The sequence below is a fragment of the Bufo gargarizans genome, chromosome 9, assembly GCF_014858855.1.
Source record: "Bufo gargarizans isolate SCDJY-AF-19 chromosome 9, ASM1485885v1, whole genome shotgun sequence".
NCBI lineage: Eukaryota > Metazoa > Chordata > Amphibia > Anura > Bufonidae > Bufo > Bufo gargarizans.
In genome coordinates, this window is record NC_058088.1 from 158,762,076 (window position 1) to 158,782,704 (window position 20,629).

At 47.6% G+C, this 20,629-nt stretch overlaps 1 protein-coding gene across 3 annotated transcripts in view; it reads left to right on the forward strand.

Moving 5' to 3' along the window:
* The window catches only part of GTF3C3 (general transcription factor IIIC subunit 3), a 78,236-nt gene that overhangs the window by 24,606 nt on the left and 33,001 nt on the right, over positions 1–20,629 (forward strand). For all 3 annotated transcript variants that reach the window (XM_044268659.1, XM_044268657.1, XM_044268660.1), the window contains exons 8-11: positions 2,093–2,240; positions 13,606–13,672; positions 14,906–15,000; positions 15,983–16,154. In XM_044268659.1, the coding sequence (XP_044124594.1) occupies positions 2,093–2,240; positions 13,606–13,672; positions 14,906–15,000; positions 15,983–16,154 (482 nt within the window). The remainder of the gene's footprint in view (positions 1–2,092; positions 2,241–13,605; positions 13,673–14,905; positions 15,001–15,982; positions 16,155–20,629) is intronic.

Below are 20,629 nucleotides of genomic sequence, written 5' to 3' on the forward strand. Positions count from 1 at the left end.
TAATAGCATTCTGAATACAGAATGCTAAGTAAAATAGGGCTGGAGGGGTTAAAAATAAATAAATTATTTAACTCGCCTTAATCCACTTTTTCGCGCAGCTGGCATCTCTTCTGTCTTAATCTGTGAGCAATAGGACCTTTGATGACTTCATTGCGTTCATCACATGGTCCGTCACATGATCCATCACCATAGTGATGGATCATGTGACGGACCTATGGTGATGGATCATGTGACGGACCATGTGATGAGCGTAGTGACGTCATCAAAGGTCCTATTCCTCACATAACAAGTCAGAAGAGATGCCGGCTGCGCAAACAAGTGGATTAAGGCGAGTTTAATTATTTTAACTCAATGTGTCCCCTCCTCATTTTATGGATGGCCGAGCGGGCCAGTGAACCACCGCGCCTGACGCCCCCCTCCCCCACTTCCCTCATTTTCAGGATGGCCAGAGAGGTTTCGCAGAGTGTCAGCACACAGCTGACACATTGCTTCAAACGGCCGACACCGATGTCAGCCGTTTAACCCCTTCCATGCCACGATCCATCGGGCGCTGCTGTGCCGTGGCAGCCATACGATACTTGACGGGATCACAGAGGAAGGGGGCTCCCTCCCTGTCTCATCAGCCGCTGCTCTGTTGTGGCAGCCTCGGATGTTTACCATGGCACAGGCTTCCGGCTTGCCATGGTATAGCTAAGCCGTATCACAATACGCTACAGCACACTATATATTGTACTGTAGTGTATTATAGAGGCATCAGACACACTGGATCTTCAAGAACAAAGTGGGTCTGGGTAAAAAAATATGTGAAAAAATAAAATAAATGAATTTCTTCTTATAGCCCTTGTCCTGTTCACCCTAATAGAGATCTCTTAGGGAATATGATTTGTCCTTGCTGCCCTGTGCTTTGTGCCATGGAAGGCTTCAGTGACATCCAGGCTGCCATGGTAACCGATTGGAGACCCCCGATTTCACTGCTGGAGATATGATTGGAAGCTGCCACAGAGCCACCAATGAAAATACTGTGGGGGTGGGGGACCTGTAGCCTCTGGCCACTGCGCCACCAGTGAAAATAATTACCCCCTAAATGCAAATGTACGGAGGGGCTGCTGTGGTGAGCCTTTTCCATACGTGGTGGGTGTCGGCTGTATCTTACAGTCAGCACCCGTCCGCAATGACTGGGAACGGCAATCCACCCGAACCCAGTCATTTAACAGGTGCTGCAATCAACATTGTGCTACACAGTCTAGTATCAAGAGAAAGCAAATCCTGATATCGTATATTGATCGGGGAGGAAAGCATTGATTGGGTATCGAAAGTTTGACATCCGGTGTAACTACTAATGACAGATCCCCTTAGCAAAACGCTGAAATGCTGGATCACTTTCTTGCTAAAGTATTGAATTGAACAGCTCCAGTGCATGCCGATGAGTCCCCATATTCATGAGCTCCTGTTAGTGGCAGAGGCAGTCAGGAATAGCCAGAAACTCATTAATTTGGGGGCGCTGTTAGGGCAGTATAAAACTGGTGACAGATCCCCTTTTAAAAACAATCACTTGCGCTTCAAAATGTCTTCTTGTAGACTGATTGGCTTTTTTTTTTTTTTTTGACGCTTTGAATAACCACTCCATTCTAGGAGGGATCTGTGTGCTTGTCCTACCACTGATGGGAACTGACATATCATATGTTATATCAGTAACCCCCCACCCTCCCCGCCACACCAATCTTTTGTAAGAAGTGACACTTTTAGATATGATTTTGAGCCACACTGTGACTAAGAAGAAAAGAATCCTACCAAATGAATGGCCTAGTAATATGGATTTTCCCCTGTTAACTGCTAGTGATATCATGTTGGTTGACTCTAGTACCGGGTTGTAGTATTGTTATGACATCCCTGGTGCCACCAGTTTGTAAAGCTGCCAGTAGCTGGACAGCCTCGTGCAGCCTTCTGATGGGGAATAATCCTCTCTCACCTTTTTGTTATGCCATACCTGCATGATTCATGGTCAGCCTGAGAATTACAGGAGAACTACACATAAAGCCACCAGCATTTTGACTATACATCTGTGACGCGGTGTTGCTCATTTTTCTTTTAGGATTTATTATGAAACCAATGATGTTGCCTCTGCCATTGTGATTATTGAAGAAGCTTTTTCCAAGCATCAGAACCTTGTGGCAATAGAAGATGTTAATATCGCTGCTGAGCTGTACATCTCCAACAACCAATATGAAAAAGCACTTGAGGTATTACTATATGCTTACTCCTGGTTTTCCAAAGAAATTCTTATGAACTCATTCACGTGACCATGTGACAGCGGTGTCTGTTTTGTGGACCACAACCCACAGATCTGCAAAACACGAGTACTGGCTGTGTGCACCCTGCATTATGGTGCAGACCCACTGACTTCAATGCACAGACCCAGAAGCACATGGGAGCCCTTCCGTGTACTTCTAGGTCTGTACAGCCACGCCGCAAAAGATAGGATATTTCCTATATTTGGCCACATCTTGCGGATCACGGAACCATTGAATTCAATGGGTCCGCAATGCAGGGTGCACATGGCCAGTGCCCGTAGTTTGCGGGCACAGCCGTCACACGGTCATGTGAATGGGGCCTAATGTCTATTTTATGCAAGGAAGAAGCGAACAAAAGGCAATCTGTAGCTCCACCCTCCATTCATTTCTTTGGGAGTTCAAAAAATAGTAAAACGAAGAATACTGGAAATGAATAGAAAAAGCACTGTGCATGCGCAGCCACCACTCCATTTACCTTTATGGGACTGCCGGAAATAGCCAAGCGAGTGCTCTATTTTCGGAACTCCAATAGAAATAAATGGAGGGTGGCCGCACATACACAGCTTTTCTCTATTCACTCCGGAGTCCTGTTCTGGAGATAGGTGGGGGGGGGGTCCCAGAGGTGAGACCTGTGAATGTCTGGTGGTGGATTATACTAGCGATATGCCTTCAGTGTCTTATGTGAGACAACCCCTTTCATTATCCAGGTTATACATTTAGTAATGGCCCTGGTACAGGTAGGTAGCCGTTTCTGCCATGTTTTGACACCATGGAGGCTCATAATTCAATCAGTCGCGTAAGAAAGTAGGATTTGGTGCAATGGTTATTCTAACGACAGAATAATGTAATAGAGCTAGAAGAAGCAACCTATGTACCCTCCATGATAACAGTGCTGTACAAGTTTGCTGATGGATGCTAGGTACTGGCACTGAGTTCAAATTTGTCGGTGCTTTTCCCCCCCCCCCCCCCCCCCCCCCTGCAAAACTAGGGTTGTCGATTCTTTTATACCAGTATCACAGTTTGACACGTCCGAAAAGTCCAAACTATTAAAATATTTAAAAAAAAATCTCCTATGCGGTGAACGTCGTAACAGAAAAAAAAACTGCGCTATTTGCAATTTTTTTTTATTTTTTCACCTTGTCCCCCCAAAAAATAGGATAGAACTGTTAGATTGTGGGCAGCTTTTTTGGGCGTTTTTTTTTTTTTTTTTCGAGTGGTATCGGTATCGCAATACTTTTTTATGGTATCGAAACTGAATCAAAATTTTGGTATCGAAACAACTACTGCAAACAAGCGTGTAGTGCATAGAGAAGGCTCATGCTGCAGCCCTCCTGATAACAAACTTTGTAATGTATCTCATTACAGAAAAATGCCTTTTTCGGTTATAAAGTTTTCAGACTATTAGATGTACTTTTCGCGCTGGAATCTTGCACTGCAGTCTTCTGGTGCGTCTTTTAGACTGAATGCAGGCATTAGAAGCAGGATACAAGATACTCTAAGCTCCATTGCTGAAAGGTTCTGGCAGTGCAGTTGTGTGACCACAGCATGTACTGTGCCATGTGCAAATGCAGGAAAGTGCTGAGAAGGACTGGGAATGCTTCCGGAACATCTTGCATTAGTCTGCATTTAAGGCCTCATGCACACAACCGTTGTGTGTTTTGCAAAACATTGATGGCGTCCGTGTGCACTCCGCAATTTGCGGAACGGCACGGACAGCCTTTAATAAAACTGCCTATTCTTGTCCGCAAAGCGCGTACAAGAATAGGACAGGTTATATTTTTTTTTTGCGGACCACGGAACGGAGCAGCGGATGCGGACAGCACACAGAGTGCTGTCCGCATCTTTTGCGGCCCCATTAAAGTGAATGGGTCCGCATCCAAGCCGCCAAAACAACGGTTGTGTGCATGAGGCCTAAGGCTCTCTGACCCGCATGCAGGAAACAGCGGGCACTTATTCTATTTTCGATGGTCCTATTGAAGCCCCATACGGTCTTACATCTATGACCAAATGAGCTTCTATATCACCACCACTTACATGTTTGTTTGTCTGTAGGGGGCTTTTTACCCTTATATTTATTAAAAGTGAAGTTTTATTCAGTAACTGCCCCCTTCTAGAACTTAAACTCCGTAAGATGCAGGACTCCTGGCTGAGTGCCAAAGCAGATGAAATTCAAAAGTTTGCTGATAGAAACTATGCCAAACGATTCTACGAACCCATCAGATCCCTGTATGGACCTCAGTCTTCAGGAAGCTCTTCTCTACTGGATTTGAATGGTACAACTCTTATCACTGAGAAAACTCTGATTCTACAGCGTTGGGCTGAACTGCCTATCTACCATCAATAATGATGCAATTGACAGAAAACCCCAGGTGGATATCAACTATAGCCTGGATGTCACACCATCAGAGGCTGAAACCTTACAAGCCATCAGTCAACTGTCCAGCGGTAAGGCGCCAGGATCTGATGGAATTCCGGCGGAAGTCTATAAGGCTGGTGGTGAAGTGCTTGTTAAAAAACTCACCAAGTGTTCCAGTCTTTCTGGAATGAAGGTTCCATACCTCAGGAACTGAAAAACGCGTCCATCATATACCTTTATAAGAGGAAAGGAAATAGACAAATCTGCGATAATTATAGAGGAATATCACTTTTATCAATTGCAGGCAAGATCTTGGCACGCATGTTGCTAAATCGTCTGATCATCTGGAACGGGGTCTGCTACCTGAGACAGTGTGGTTTTTGCAAAGAGCGTGGCACAATGGACATGATATTTCCAGCTCGACCACTTAAGGAGAAATGTCAGGAGCAAAATCATGAACTATACACGACCTTTATAGAACCTAACAAGGCTTTTGACAGAGTTAGTTGCGAAGGCTTATGGCGCATTATTTCGACGTTTGGATGCCCAGACAGATTCATCCTGATGGTACGGCAATTCCATGATGGTATGGCGGCTTGGGTTCTGAGCAATGGTGAATCTTCCCTGTCACAAATGGTGTGAGACAAGGGTGCGTGCTCGCACCAACCCTGTTCAGCATAATGTTTTCAGCCATGCTGTCAAATGCCTTTCAGAACAGTTCACTGGGAATCAATCTGAGGTATAGAACCAATGGGAAACTGTTCAACTTGTGAAGACTCCAGGCTGTCACCAAGGTAAAAGAGACTGTGCTTCGTGAGTTTCTTTTTGCTGACGATTGTGCCCTTAATGTGGAATCGGAGCAGGAAATGCAAGCCAGTATGGACAAATTCGCAGCAGCAGCATGTGACCACTTTGGCCTCATGATTAACGCGAAGAAAACCGAAAAGTGATATACCAGCCAGCTCCGAAAGCCCAATATCAAGAACCTACTATCACGGTGAAAGGACAGAAGCTGTATGCAGCGAACCAATATACGTATCTTGGCAGTACCCTCTCCCGTGCAGTGAAAATTGACATTGAGGTCAACTGCAGAATTGCAAAGGCAAGTTCTGCATTCGGCAAACTGAGGACCATTGCGTGGGACCGCTCTGGAATAAGCCTTGCTACAAAGCTTAAAGTCTACCAGGCTGTAGTGTCAACCACCCTGATGTATGCTAGTGAGACCTGGACCGTATACAGAAGGCATGCTAGACAGCTGAACCACTTTCACATGACTTTCCTCTGTAGAATCATGAGGATCTAGTGGCAGGATAAGTTGCCAGATACAAAAGTCCTCTCCAGAGCAGGCTTACCATCAGTTTACACCTTATTGATGAAAGCCCAGCTACGTGGTGAGGGCGATTATGTGATCAAAGGTCCTTTTGGCAGGTCTGAAAGAAGATGATGCTTGCTGTGCGAACAACAGGATGAGGTGAGTTAGAAAAAAAATTAAAAAATATTTTACCCCTAAAGCCACATTTTTGTAAGCATTCTGTATTAAGAATGCTATTCTTTTCGCTTATAATTATGTTATAAGGGAAAATAATAAAATATACAAAACACCTAACCCAAACCCGAACTTCAGTGAAGTTGTTCGGGTCTGGGTGCCACAGTCACCCGCGTGATAAAAACTGAACATCCGAAAGCATTCGCAGTCAAAACTGACTGCAATTGCAATACCTACTCACACGATTTTCCCTGATCGCAGACGCAACACATTCAGACCTAATCCGGACACGCTCGTCTGCAAGGGGCCTAACAGTAACTTTCACAGCATACCACCCCCTTGACAGTGACCTCTACAGGGGCCAGCCCCCTTAACAGTGGCCTTTACTGGATCAGGGGTGTGTCCTTTTGAACAGCTCACTCTAAGACAGCAGCACTGTACTGTCTTGAGTGTGAGCTGCAGAAAGAAATTAAAGAAAGTCACTCCGTGTCTGGGCTCCTTCCTGCAAGAGTGACGCCCCTTTGGGCACCTTAGTGGCTCATTTGCATACCAAATAAACTGGATTTTCAAAGGATAAAAACATCTATTGCTGGAACAAAGGCACATCTTTAAATAAGGTACTAAGTGCTATTAGGCCATGGCTTTACTTCAATAGCAATTATCCTTGTGACAGATTTCCTTTAAAGCTCTCCTACAGCAGTGAAGATAAATGGCTGGTTTGTTATGGAAACCTGGAGTAAATGTGTATGTGGAGACTGGGGTACCTGTGAGCTTCTATTGGCTGATAAGGGTTATGTGATCAAGCTTCTATTGGCTAATGCATTTTTGGGAATATTTCAGGAACGGTACGTCCTAGAGAGCTGAGACCTGGTTTAAACCTTCCCTGACACCTGATGTACCTGTGTGCCAAATTTCGTGACTGTAAATGCGACGGTGCGGATTCCTTTAGCGGTCATACATACACACATACAGCTTTATATATTAGATCAGGGGTGCACAACCTGCGGCCCTTGATACCATTCTGTGCGAACCCCAACCATCTGGTCACAGACATGTTTGTCTATGTCTTGTGGCTGCTCACATGTATCTTTCATGCATTCTACCATTAGATGAGAGTACTAGAACTGCAACTAGACATTTATGATATATATACTGTATGTTCAAATTGCCATAAATCTAGTATTTCTCGTACATTCCATTGGGGGACACAGACCATGGGTATAGCTTAGAGGTATTACTAGGAGGGACACTATGCAAAAACGAAGCTCCTCCTCCTCGGGCTATACCCCCAGACACCTCCAGGAGGACTTCAGTCGTTGCTTAGTGTCCGTTCAAGGAGGTTGACGCTTATTCTTCTCCTGTTTATTTTTTTCTGTTTTCAGATGGGGACGCAGGTCAGCATGGCGCTTTCCTGGCCCCCGTGGAGTGTCTGCCACTGTCTTCTAACGTTTTCCTGGCTACCTCCCATTCCCCCACAGAAGAAAAGTGGATCCAGGCTCAACCTGTCAGCTCTGGCATCCCACCAGCTGCTGGGACACCTGCTGCCTACCCTCCACCAGAGCACTGTTCTCCTAGGTTGGAGTCAGAAGTCTGAAGAGGTGCATCCCTGCTGGTCTGGACATCGAGGGAGCATGCTGAGCAGATAAGTATTGCCCAGTCCCTCCCCTCCCTCTGTGTCAATTTGTCTGTGGCGTTTCTTGAGGCAGCCTGGGTGAGCTTGAGAAGGATTCCTGCTGGGGGCATTTTCCTTTTGGGGGCCATCTTGGGCTATGGGGGGGCTGAAGACGTTCGCTACAGGCATGTCCTCTTAGTTCGCTGCGGAGCGGGAACTAGGCGCCCATAGCGCTTCTCATATTACTTCAGGCCATGGCCGCTGCGCTCTCCGCAGCACCCGCCGGCAGACCGCTCCTCCCTGACTCCTCCCTGACTTCTATTAACCCCTGCTGCGCCGCGAAGGGGTGTCTTTCAAATCGCGCGCACTTATTTCGCGCCGCGATGACGCGTTCGGGGGGGCGGAGCCTCGGCGTCCCGCTCTGACTCTCCCTACATCGGAGACTCTGCTAGCTTGCGGCCGTGCAGCTCCTCACTTCTCTACACCGGAGACTTCTGCTGTTGCCTGGGTGGTAGGATTTCAGCTGTCCTTGCAGCAACTGGTAGGAGATCTTTTACTCTTTGGATTCCATCATGCCAAAACCTGGGGCCCCTAAGTCTGCCAAGGCTTCCTCTCAGGCTCCTTTGGGGTCATGTAAGGTGTGCCTTCTGCCCTTTTCTGTCACTGGTGCCTGTGACTCGTGCCCTGCTCCTGGACAAGATCAGCCTCCTTCTCTTGCTTAACCCAGTCCCCCCTCTGCCCCTGCGGTACCTTGCCAAGGCAGCCATGTCCTTTATGGAGCGTATGGCAGCTACTACTCCAGTAGCATCCACCACTCAATCTCCTCTGTGATTCTCACAGGGGGCATCTGACATCTAAGAGGCAGCATGAGCGGCAGCATTCCTCCTCGGATGACTCCACTTCACCCCCCCCCCGCCTTGAGGCATGCCCGGTTGACTCTCTCTTAGGGAGCGCAAATCCGAAGGGGAATTGTCCGGATCGGACAAAGTCACGGAGCGGGAACCCCTGCCTAAGCTTTCCACCATGGTATCCGAATTGGTGGAGACTGTCCGTGACACTTTTAATATCTAAGGGGATTCTCCTCCCTCCTCTAGTCGGGAGTTCTCCCTTTTTCCGCCTAAAAAACCGGAGTCCGCTGTGTTCCCCGTTCATGAGGAATTCACCGCGGTCATATTAAAGACTTGGGACCGCCCTAATCAGAAATTTTCGGCCACCAAGCGCATGGATACGCTTTACCCTTTTCCCTCTGACACAGTGGAAAAGTGGACTTCTTCCCCTAAGGTAGATCCTCCGGTGGCCAGGTTAGCCAAGAACACGGCCCTTCCCGTACTAGACGGTTCCTCCCTGCAGGATGCGGTGGACAGACGTCTGGATTCACTTTCCAAGTCCATCTTCTCCCTGGCAGGCGCTTCCCTGCGACCGGCCTTTGCGTCGGCTTGGGTCGCCAGAGCCCTTACGGCCTGGTTGCGGCGCCACCACCAGGATCTGACGGAGCAGGATGTCCCTGCAGACACTCTGGATTTTATCCTCCAAATGTCTCAGGCTTCTAAATATCTCTGTGAAGCTTCGATGGATATCGGCTCCCTCTTTGCTCGTATTTCGGCCCTCTCGGTCATTCAGCGCAGGGAGGTTTGGTTGAAGGTGTGGGATGCTGATGCTTCTTCCAAGCGTTCCCTCGCTAACCTTCTCTTTGAAGGGTACAGGCTCTTTGGGGCCCAGTTGGACGAGTTAATTTCTGCAGCAAAGGGGGGCAAGAGTACTCATCTGCCTCAACCCAGGACCAAACGCCCTTTTCGATCTCAGGCTTCAGGTTTCCGGGTCCAGTCCTTTCGTCGCTTCTCCACTGCCAGGACGTCGTCGTCCTCGTCAGCTGGGGGATCCCAGGACTCCCGCAAAAAGCCTTTCTTCAAACCCCAGCCCTCTTGGCGACCACGGGCGCAGTCAGCCCGTCCTCCTGCTCCCAAGCAGCCCTCCGCATGAAGGGGTGCCCCCACCCCTCGTGGTGGGGGGCTGTCTGCTCTCCTTTCAACAGGTCTGGAGGGCTCACGTTCATGGCTCTTCTTCGCACCAGGGGCATCTCTTTGTTGCCCTACCTGGACGACATCTTGATAAAAGCCCCGTCTCTTTCACAGGCCGAGGACAGCGTCCGAATCACCGTTCAATCACTAGAACGGTTCGGTTGGCTGATCAATCTACCGAAATCCTCTCTGCGCCTTACCCAGAGACTCTCCTTCCTGGGGATGGTCTTGGAAACCTCGAATTCTCTGTGTTTCTTCCGGATTCCAAGTCCTCCCAGATTCGACTGGCGGTGTCGCTCCTTCTACGATCTCCGCGTCCCACCATTCGGGAGTGCATACGGGTTCTGGGCCTTATGGTCGCCTCCTTCGAGGCGATTTCCGTATGCCCAATTCCACACTCAACCGTTACAACAGATGATTCTTGCCCTCTGGGACAAGACCTCTCGGGGTCTGGACGCTCCCGTCCGCCTGTCCCGGCAAGTTCGGGCGTCTCTCCCTTGGTGGCAGTCCTCCCTGAACCTATCGTCAGGAAGGTCCTTCCTTCCGTTCTCCTGGACGATAGTCACCACCGATGCCAGCCTCATCGGTTGGGGAGGCGTTCTCCGGAACCTCACAGCTCAACAACAAGGTGCCGGTGTTTCTAGCCCGCGCTCGAGACCCGAGGGCGTGCGGAGTGGACGCACTGGTGTCTCCATGGCAGCGATTCAGCCTCCTCTATGTCTTCCCTCCACTTCCTCTGTTGCCGAAGGTGCTGCGCAAGATCGAGGCGGAGGGGATACCGGCCATTCTCACCGCTCCGGATTGGCCTCGCCGCGCCTGGTTCTCTAAAGTCGCCCGAATGCTGGCGGACGTTCCGTGGCCTCTTCCCGACAGAGAGGATCTCCTGTCTCAGACCGCTCTTCCACCAGAATTCACGTCAGCTGCGTTTAACGGCGTGGCTATTGAGACCTCCATCCTGAGGAAGAGGGGCTTCTCTGATGCGGTGGTGAGAACCATGATCAGGGCTCGGAAACCGGCTTCTTCACGGATCTATTATCGCACCTGGAGGGCCTATCTGACCTTTTGTGAGAAATCGGGTTTTCCGCCCCTTCGTTTCTCTGTCCCAGTGGTGCTGTCTTTTCTCCAGTCCGGCCTTGAGGTGGGGCTGTCGCTCAGTTCTTTGAAGGGTCAGGTTTCGGCCTTGGCTGTCTTTTTTCAAAGGTCCATTGCCTTTTTGGGACCTGTGAGAACCTTCCTGCAGGGGGTGGCGCATTCGGTTCCTCCCTTGCCCCCCTGGGATCTCAACTTGGTCCTGCACGCCTTTTGAGCCTCTGAGGGAGGTCTCACTGGTCTTACTCACCTGGAAGGTAGATTTTATGGTGGCCATTACCTCCATCAGGCGGGTTTTGGAGCTGGCCGCACTTTCCTGCCAGGAGCCTTTTCTGGTCTTTCACCAGGATAAGGTGGTGCTCTGGCCAGTTCCTTCTTTTTTGCCCAAGGTGGTTTCTCCATTCCACCTTAACGAGGTTCTTGTCCTGCCCTCTTTTTGTCCTTCTCCGGCGAACCCCAAGGAACGTTCTCTCCACTCCCTGGACGTCGTCAGGGCCCTGAAGCTGTATCTGGGGGCTACCGCCTCCTTCCGTCGTTCGGACTCCCTCTTTGTGATTCCCGAGGGGCCTCGTAAGGGTCTGGCGGCTTCCAAGGTTACTGTGGCGCGGTGGATCCGTTCCGCTATTGCTGCGGCTTATCGCGCTCGTGGCCAGGTTCCCCCGTCGCGGATTACCACTCACTCCACAAGGGCAGTGGGAGCTTCCTGGGCTAGACGCAATCGCGCCTCCGCCTCCCAGTTGTGTAAGGCTGCCACTTGGTCGTCTTTGCATACGTTCACGAAGTTCTATCAGTTGCACTCGCTGGCCTCGGCTGATGCTGTCCTTGGGCGCAGGGTATTGCAGGCTGTGGTTCCTGTTTGACTGCTGGACGTTTCTTCTCCTGGCGGTGTTGGATTTTTTATTTTTTCCCACCCCATGGACTGCTTTTGGACGTCCCAGGGTCTGTGTCCCCCAATGGAATGTACAAGAAAAGGAGATTTTTTGTGAAACTCACCTGTAAAATCTTTTTCTCGTCTTTTCCATTGGGGGACACAGCTCCCGCCCACTTTTTTCATTTACGCTTCATGGTGTGCTGATGTGATGGTTTCCATTGTGCTTTTTTCCATTCTCCTTCTCCTACTGCTTTTGCAACTACTGAAGTCCTCCTGGAGGTGTTTGGGGGTATAGCCCAAGGAGGAGCAGCTTCGCTTTTGCATAGTGTCCCTCCTAGTAATACCTCTAAGCTATACCCATGGTCTGTGTCCCCCAATGGAAAAGACGAGAAAAAGATTTTACAGGTGAGTTTCACAGAAAATCTCCTTTTCAGTTGGTAATACCCCTTTAAGTTTTATTTTCGGCCCTCAGAATTGGTTTATGCTGACAATGTGGCCCCCAACCAGAAAAGGTTGTGCACCCCTGTATTAGATTATGGAAAAATCCCAACAAATATGAGTGTATTTGGAAACCTAGATTTTTACATATAGATCACATTGAGTCGTCATCTTGGGAACACCATTTTATGTATAGACAATATGCAGTCAGATCCTAAGATCCCCCTTGTGTTGGTTGCAGGAAGACAGAATATATGGTAATCACTCTGTTGACAATGCGTTGGTAGCTTTGTAAAAGGAAAATTCTATGAAATTCCCTGTCAATCTGTACTTGTTACAGGTTTAGAGCTCATGCACACGACCTTTGGCTGTTTTGTGGGCTGCCAACTGCGGATCCGCAAAATACGGATACCGGCCGTGTGCATTCTGCAGAACGAAATTGCAGACCCTGAATAGGATATGTTCTATAATGTGTCAGACTGCACAGTGCGGACGCGGGCAGCACATGGAGTGCCCTCCACATCTTTTGCGGCCTCATTGCAGTTAATGGGTCCGCATCTGGCCAGGTCAGATGCAGACGAAAAATAGAAAAATACGTTGGTATGCATGAGCCTTTGAAGGGTTTCTGTCACCTGAAAAATGGGTATTAAGCTGGCTATGTCAGCTGAACATAACTATATTAGTGCCATCTCACTGCCTGCTGCCGATATAGAGAAAAACAAACTTTTATAACATTTTAATTGGCCTCTAGGAGCAGGGGGGTTGTTGCACCTGCTCCTCGAGGCTCTGTTTGCCCACCTCTTTTCACGCCCTTCTTCACTTGATTGACAGGTCAAGGGCAGCGCTGCTCTCCTCCCGCCGATCGTGTAAATCTCGCGCCGTTCAGTAGGAAGGACGCTCGGCGGCTGCCGGCTTCCTCACTGCGCCTGCGCCTGTCCCCTGTCAATTAAGAGAAGAAGGGTGTGAAAAAGAGGTGGGCAAACGGAGCCTCTAGGATCAGGTGCAACGCTCGCACCCCGTCCCCCGCTCCTAGAAGCTAATTAGCATTTTATAAAGGCTTTAGGCAGTGAGATGGCGCTAATATAGTTATGTTCAGCTGACATTTGCACATCGCTAATGTCAGCCAGCTTAATACAAATTTTTCAGGTGACAGAAACCCTTTAAATGTAAGTTATGTATTTGTGTGGGGGATGAAAACCCTGCAGTACAATTGTGAATGAGATGTACGTGTGAGATATATTTATAGCTAGCTTCCCACTCAGGACAGCAGTATTTTTTCCACTATTTTGTAAAGCTGGGTGGCGTGGGATAAAAAGAAACTACTGCAATTAAGTTGATGAGAAAAGAAATGATTGTGTATTTATATAGACATAAGTGTGACATGTCCTCGTTGTCCTGCAGTGTGGTTTTACCTAAACTTCCAATTTATTTTATTTTTTTAAAGGTCATTACTCAGTATTCTGGGATTACGCTGAATAGAAAAGAAAACAGCACTCCAGAAGACAGTTCAGGTAATTTAAACTTCAGTGAGAGCGCTTGTGTGTGTTTTTTTTTTTTTTTTTTAATACTACACATTCAAGTTGTACTGTTTTGTGATCCTATTGTATGAGCATAATAGACCAGCTGTCAGAGATATGATCAGCTGCCTTCTGGATTATTTAGGTCTTTATAAAGCTCAGTCAGAAAGACCAATGTTATTTAACCAGGCATAATGCTGATAAGTAAAATCATACTTTCTTTATATAGTTATGTGGAGCCGTTACTGAGATCCCCATTTTATTTGTATGCAAATCAGCATCTTGGTGCACCAAAATGTGAGCTGAGGCCCTCTGACCACCAGACTTTCACCTCCCTGCACCTCACACCACTCCCTATTCCATTTGATTAAAGGGCTAGTCATCTAATCAGGCCCTGTAATCTTGTGTCTGTATCAGCGCATGTTTCACCAGCACTACAGATGCTTACTACGTACGCACTGATGACATCATCGTGCACCTGAAAGTGTTGAGTTCTGAGTTTTTTTTCACACTTCCCGATCAGCTATTTCAATATCGACAGCGAGCAGGTGTAATTGCAGCTCCCCTGTCCCAGACAGAGTGAGCACTTAGTTCTCGTCAAACAGCGGGACTGCTGGGATTCCTAAGTATAGGTCATCAGTATAGGAAACCGGCCAACCCCTTTAAATCCTGGCATCAAACAGCAAAATAATAAAAGTAGGGTTAAAAAAAAAAAAAAGAGCAAATAAAATTAACCCACATGGAAATACGTAAAGACTATAGAGACCTTTGACACAGAAATTTTTTTTTTTTTTTTTTTTTTTTTTTTTACATATATTGGTTACCTAAAGAAAAAAAAGCTGAGCATTCCTTCATCTTCAGGCTTATGCGAGTATGTATCCCAGTAATACATGCTGGATCTGTGTGTCCAGGATGCTGCTGGCTTCCCCATGCACAAAGTCTTGTGTGTGTGCTTTGCTGTCTACTTACAGCCTGTGTAAGCTTCCCTCCTTGTATAATCTCCCCTACACACACACATAGTTATCTCTAACACCGAGAAAAGCGATGGGGAGAACAGTCAGAAACGAGAGCTGTTGTGAAGGACTCTGTGCACACATTCTGTCTGCAGAAACAAAATTGGTAGTACATCACTGTCAAGGTGTCCAAAGCCTTTACAAATAAACTTGTACAAACTGGTGATAATCTTGCTTTCACATTTAACCATTGCTGATTTTGTCCCCTCTGTAGAAGTTACATGTCATGTGCCTGAAGGAGTTCCAATAGATATTACAGTGAAAATGATGCTTTGTTTGATCCATCTGAATATTCTGGAACCTGTCAGTGTAAGGGAAGATTAATTAAATTATTTTACGTTCCTTATCAAGTATTTCCACCTATTTATTATTTTTATACTGCTTTATTTTAAAGGGTTTGTCTCACATCAGCAAAACAAAAACCTTTATTACATAGAGAACGTTAATAAAAGCCACTTTATAATATATTGTTATTATCCTTATTGCTTCCTTTGCTGTCTAGATTAATTTTTCCATCACATTATACACAACCATCCTGCACTCCATGAGCGGCGGTCGTGCTTGCACACTATAGGAGAAAAAAACAACGCCCTCTGGTGGCCGGGACTGTGGGTGCGCACATTGGCTAGTGCTTTTTCCTATAGTGTGCAAGCACAGCCACTGCTGCTTGATTGCAGGGTTGTCGTAACCATAGAAACAAGCAGTTTATAATGTGATGGAAAAATTTATCAAGCCAAGAAAGGAAGCAATATGGACAATCCCAATAAAATCATTAATGCCATTTGTTGGGACAACACTTTTAAGAAACTTTTAATGGTGAAGGCTTCTTTATGTTCTGATTGGTAGTGGAAAGAGAAATCGCACTTGACTTGAATGATAATTTTCCCTAATATTTTACCAGTCTCATTTTCGCCAACTAGCCACATCCAAGGCATGAACTAGGCAACATACATGGTCCAACTGGCACATATAGCACCCACAGTAACTATGCAAAAACAGCTATCCTCACTATGTAACTGGAATCAAAACTAAACAAACGCAGTCATGTTCACTGCACCCCCCTTCCCCAAACCCTGCCTAGAGGACTCCTGATAAATCCATCTGTGCCTATTCTCTAGGAGAAAAACGTATCACAGATAATAGCTTTGGGGTAAGAATACGAAAATGCTGCTTAGTGGGATGGTGGAAACATTGCTGGTGTGCAAATACTTAAATACAGATTAGTTGACTAGCAAATTACATTTTACATTTGTACACAGGATAACCTTAGGGCTCTGTTTTGTGTCTTCAGCCCATGCTGACATCTTTAATGGAGCAGAACCCAGAAGAAATGGGAGACTTGTATCTAGATGTTGCAGAAGCTTTCATGGACATTGGAGAATATAATTCAGCTTTGCCTCTGCTGAGTGCCTTAGTGTGCTCTGAAAAGTACAATCTGGCTGTTGTCTGGCTACGACATGCAGGTAAATTGATGTATTAACTACTGTTATGATCAGAAACCGAGTCGAGATAATGGAGCAATAAGTCAGATGGGGAAAACCGTAGCCATGAAGACTGGATGATACAAGGCCAGAGTTTAGCTTGTGGAACAGAAACTCTCAATGAAACTCATAAATTATTTGACAAATATAAATTTCTTGCCCATATTCATTGGGGGACACAGGAACCATGGGTATAGCTATGTCCTCTAGGACAGTGTTCATCAACTCCAGTCCTCAGGGCCCACCTACCAGTCATGATTTGAGAATATCCCACAGAATAAATCTGTGGTATGTCCTGATGCACTGACACTAATTATTTCACCTGCTGAATGCTAAGGAAATCCTGAAAACATGACTGGCAGGTGGGCCCTGAGGACTGGAGTTGAGGAACCCTGCTCTAGGAGGCGTTGAAACTAGTAAAAGCTGTTAGCTCCTCCCCTGGCAGCTATACCCCCTCCAGCCTGGAGAGAGAGCTCCAGTTTTTTCTAGTGTCAATGGGAGGCAAGACCTCCCTGCTCTGCGGGGAAGCTCCTGAAGATTTTTTATTTTAGTTTATTTTTTTATTTTTTTCAGATGGGAAAACAGTGGACGCCTCACCTCCCGGGGTCGAGTTGCGCCAGTGCCGGTCACCCGCACTGCTGCCTCCCCCACAGAAGACAAGGTGGACCAGGGCAGTCTCGCTCCCCTGCATCCCGCCAGCCAAGGGGTCACCCATCCAAGCCTCCCTTTCCAGCGTCCTGCCACTACGGTGCCAGTAGCTGAAGGGGTGACCCTGCTGGACCAGAGAAGGGGTGAAGATGGCGGCAAGACTGAAAGGATAACTGTCACATTTAGACCTTAATTTCAATTTTCATATATGTAGTTACTAATAACATGATATTCCAGAATCAGTTACTATTAGACTGACTTACCCCATATTTAATAAGACTCAGACCTTAGCAACCAGTCTGCATAAAACTGCAATTTTACTATTCAGTTAAGATGGCCACCACTGCCCTAACCCTGAGGCTAATCCCGCCTGCCCTCACTACCCACAATGCATTGAGCTCCTCACATGCACTAGCCAGTAACAATAGCCCCCCAAAAGTGTCAGTAACCAGAGCCCCCCTAAAGGGTTAATCTCCTGCAGCACAAAGGGGTCCTCTTACCACATGTTGCTTTCATTTATACACTGAGCAGACGGCAGATCTCCCTTCCCTGCTCTGCGCTGCTCCAACTCTGCATTCTCCAGCTCTGCTGAGTGAGGGAGAGTCTGCCAAGCGCAGAGACAGGGAGAAGTGCACACAGCCCAGGCACTGTTATCCGCTGCTGGGGAGGACCTGGCTTTAATCATTTACTTACAGTCCCTGGCTGTCAGTAATGTGAGCCTGCACGCTGCCTGCTTCTGCGTCCTCCATCCTTCAACAGATAGACGGACCATGCCTAGCAACCCTATTTTAAGCACAGGTAAAAAATAGGCAGTACAGGGAACAAAAATGTGGAATAAAGGGGTAATTGAGTGAAAAGTTGAAATAGGGCCACCAAGGTGATATTAATAACCACAATCCTGAGGGGAGCAATCTCCATGGTGTATCAGGCCCTATTAGAGGATTTCCTTAAGGGATATCCGTTAACGAGTAGACGTCAGTGGGAAAGAGATCTAGGTGAACTCACGGATGAGCAGTGGACAGAAGTGGTGGAACTTACCCCTACTCTATCCCTTAGTGAGGCGGCGCGTTTATCACATCTGTATTTAATACATAGGGTGTACAAGACCCCAGTATTTTTGCATAAAATAGGCTATAGAGATAGCCCGGCCTGTCCGAAGTGTGGAAGTATGGAGGCTGATCTATTGCACATGCTGTGGACATGCTCATCACTGACATCTTATTGGAAAGCAGTACTACACCTGGTGAACAAGGTGTACAGTGCTAATCTTAAGTTAGATCCCAAACTGTGTGTATTAGGCTTGGTACCGGATGATAATTTGCAATCTGTTGTAACTACTGGTATAGGAAGAATGCTATATCCAGCTAGGAAAACATTGGCAGCAAAGTGGATCCAATCCATACCTCCTGACATATCAGAATATATTGCTAGATTGAATATAGTGATTCGCTTAGAAAGAGGAGTATATCAGAAAAGGAAATGTCTGTCCAAATTTGAAGCAATCTGGGGCAACTGGATCGATAATTCTGGGTGTTGCAGCTCCTGGTTGGCGCTTACAAGGAGTTTTTCTATATAAGGTGAATGCAGCGAGGATGGAGGATACATAGGATATTGGGTGGTAGCAGGTGTGTGGTGCATATACAGATGCTTGTTGGTGAATGGGTTACCTGACATTGAAGTGAGGCTGTATGGGAAGATGGCTGCTGGATTGTGATGTCTTATGGAATATCGGGGGTTGGAACTTGATGGTGGAAGATGGTTTACTGAGGGGTATTGTGGTGCCGACACCCCGGGAATGTTGGAATAAAAAGAGGTGACTATATATGTGCCCTGCCTTATTGGGAATGGGAGGGGGGTGGGTTATGGGTTTTTTTTGTTCATGGAAAATATTAGTATTCGCGCTAGATATGTTTTGATACCTGTGTTTCTTTGACGATTTATGTCATGTCTTTCGTGGATATGCGTAATATAATGTATATGGTATATATTATATGCGATAGATACTGTGTAGGTCTGCGACCTGAAAGAACTGTCATGTTGATGTGATAGAACATGTCTAAAAAATGTTAATAAAGAAACATCTGATTTAAAAAAAAAATAACCACAATCCAATACTACTTTAAATTTTTTTTTAAATACAACAGTTATCCTTGAAGATGAGGTGAGTACACGGGACTAGGTAAGTATGTCCATTCTGAGATGGATTAACCCTCCTGGGTCGTCTGATCTTCTCCCTCCTACCCTCCCTCTTGGTGGCAATAGATTTACAGGCACAGGGTTTTGGCAAGCCCAGCGGGACAAAGGCACATAAGGGGTTAATATGGGCATCGCGCTTCGGCTCTCCAAATTGCGGGAGTCCGACCGCACGGCTGTCCCTCTCCCTAGGTCAGCACATGCTGACAGGGAAGCGCAGAAGGCTCCCAATCTCTTCCCGGGGCCGTCATTTTCCGCCATTATGCACCCCATTCAGTGCGGACGCCGGGCACGCCGCTCCAGAGGGGATTAACTGCCATTCGATTCGGCCGGCACCCCGACGGTGCCGGCCACAATGTTGTTTGCCCGCCCCACGCTGTGTCCGTCGGCCCGCGGGGTGGAGCCCCTGTCCGTTGCCGGGCAGGCGCATTCATGCGCTGCTTCCACCTCTGCATAGTCTCTGTGGTCCGGCTGATGCAGGGGCTAGCAAAGCCCTAATCGGTTGTGCCCAGGGCTTTGAATCGCCGCTTGCGGCCTGCAGGTCCGCAAACTTCGTCTTCACGAAAGGGGGCGGGGGGCACTCCTGCGCAAATTCTTCCCGCCCTGATCCCCCTCCCAGAAAAGCATGCTGAGCCCGCCCCCGGTCCTCAAAATGGCCTTAACCCTTTCATACCCAGCCACCTCTTTAGGCCAGCATATCTGGGGATCTACTCCTGGTGCAAAGCTGGTAATGCAGAGGATTTTAACCCTTTCCTGCCTCTTGTGCGCTTGAGGCCGGCATCATAGTTAAAAAAAATAAAATAAAAAATGTGCGCCATACGGGTCCACCTCCTCAGCCCTCACTACTGCGGGATCTCTGATAGGGAGGACCTCTCATATTCCCAATTCGCCCTCCGGGGCCGTTTGGTTGATGATTCTTCACCTGCGCAATCCAGGGAAGGACCTCTGCAGGATTCCCAATCCGTCCTCCGGGGCCGTTTGGTTGATAATTCTCCACCTGCTCAATACAGCGGAGAACCTCTGGAATTCCCAATCCACCCTCCGGGGTCGTTTGGTTGATAATTCTCCACCTTCGTAAATCTCGTGGAGGACAGCTGAAGTATTCCCAATCCACCCTCCGGGTCGTTTGGTTGATAATTCTCCACCTGTGCAATTCAGTGAAGGATCTCTGCAGGATTCCCAATCCCTCCTCCGGGGCCGTTTGGTTGATAATTCTCCACCTGCGCCATACAGTGGAGAACTTCTGGAATTCCCAATCCACCCTCTGGGATCGTTTGGTTGATAATTCTCCACCAGCGTATTCAATGAGGGACCTCTGATATTCCCAGTCCACCCTCCTGGGTCGTTTGGTTGATAATTCTCCACAATTTTATACAGGACCTCTGTTCCCATTCCACCCCCTGGGTAGTTTGGTTGATAAGCCCCCACCTGCACAGTCCGCAACTGCAAGGGCCGACATTCTGAGGGGTAGACCTGTGCGCTAGCCGACCACAGCAGATCATCTTCTCCTCGAATATCTCCACACCCCCTCCCTTCCTCCCCGGGTCACGCTCAGGCGCACCCTCTCTCACAGGAGTGGGTCCGTCCGAGGGAGGGGGGGAGGAGAATCACTGATT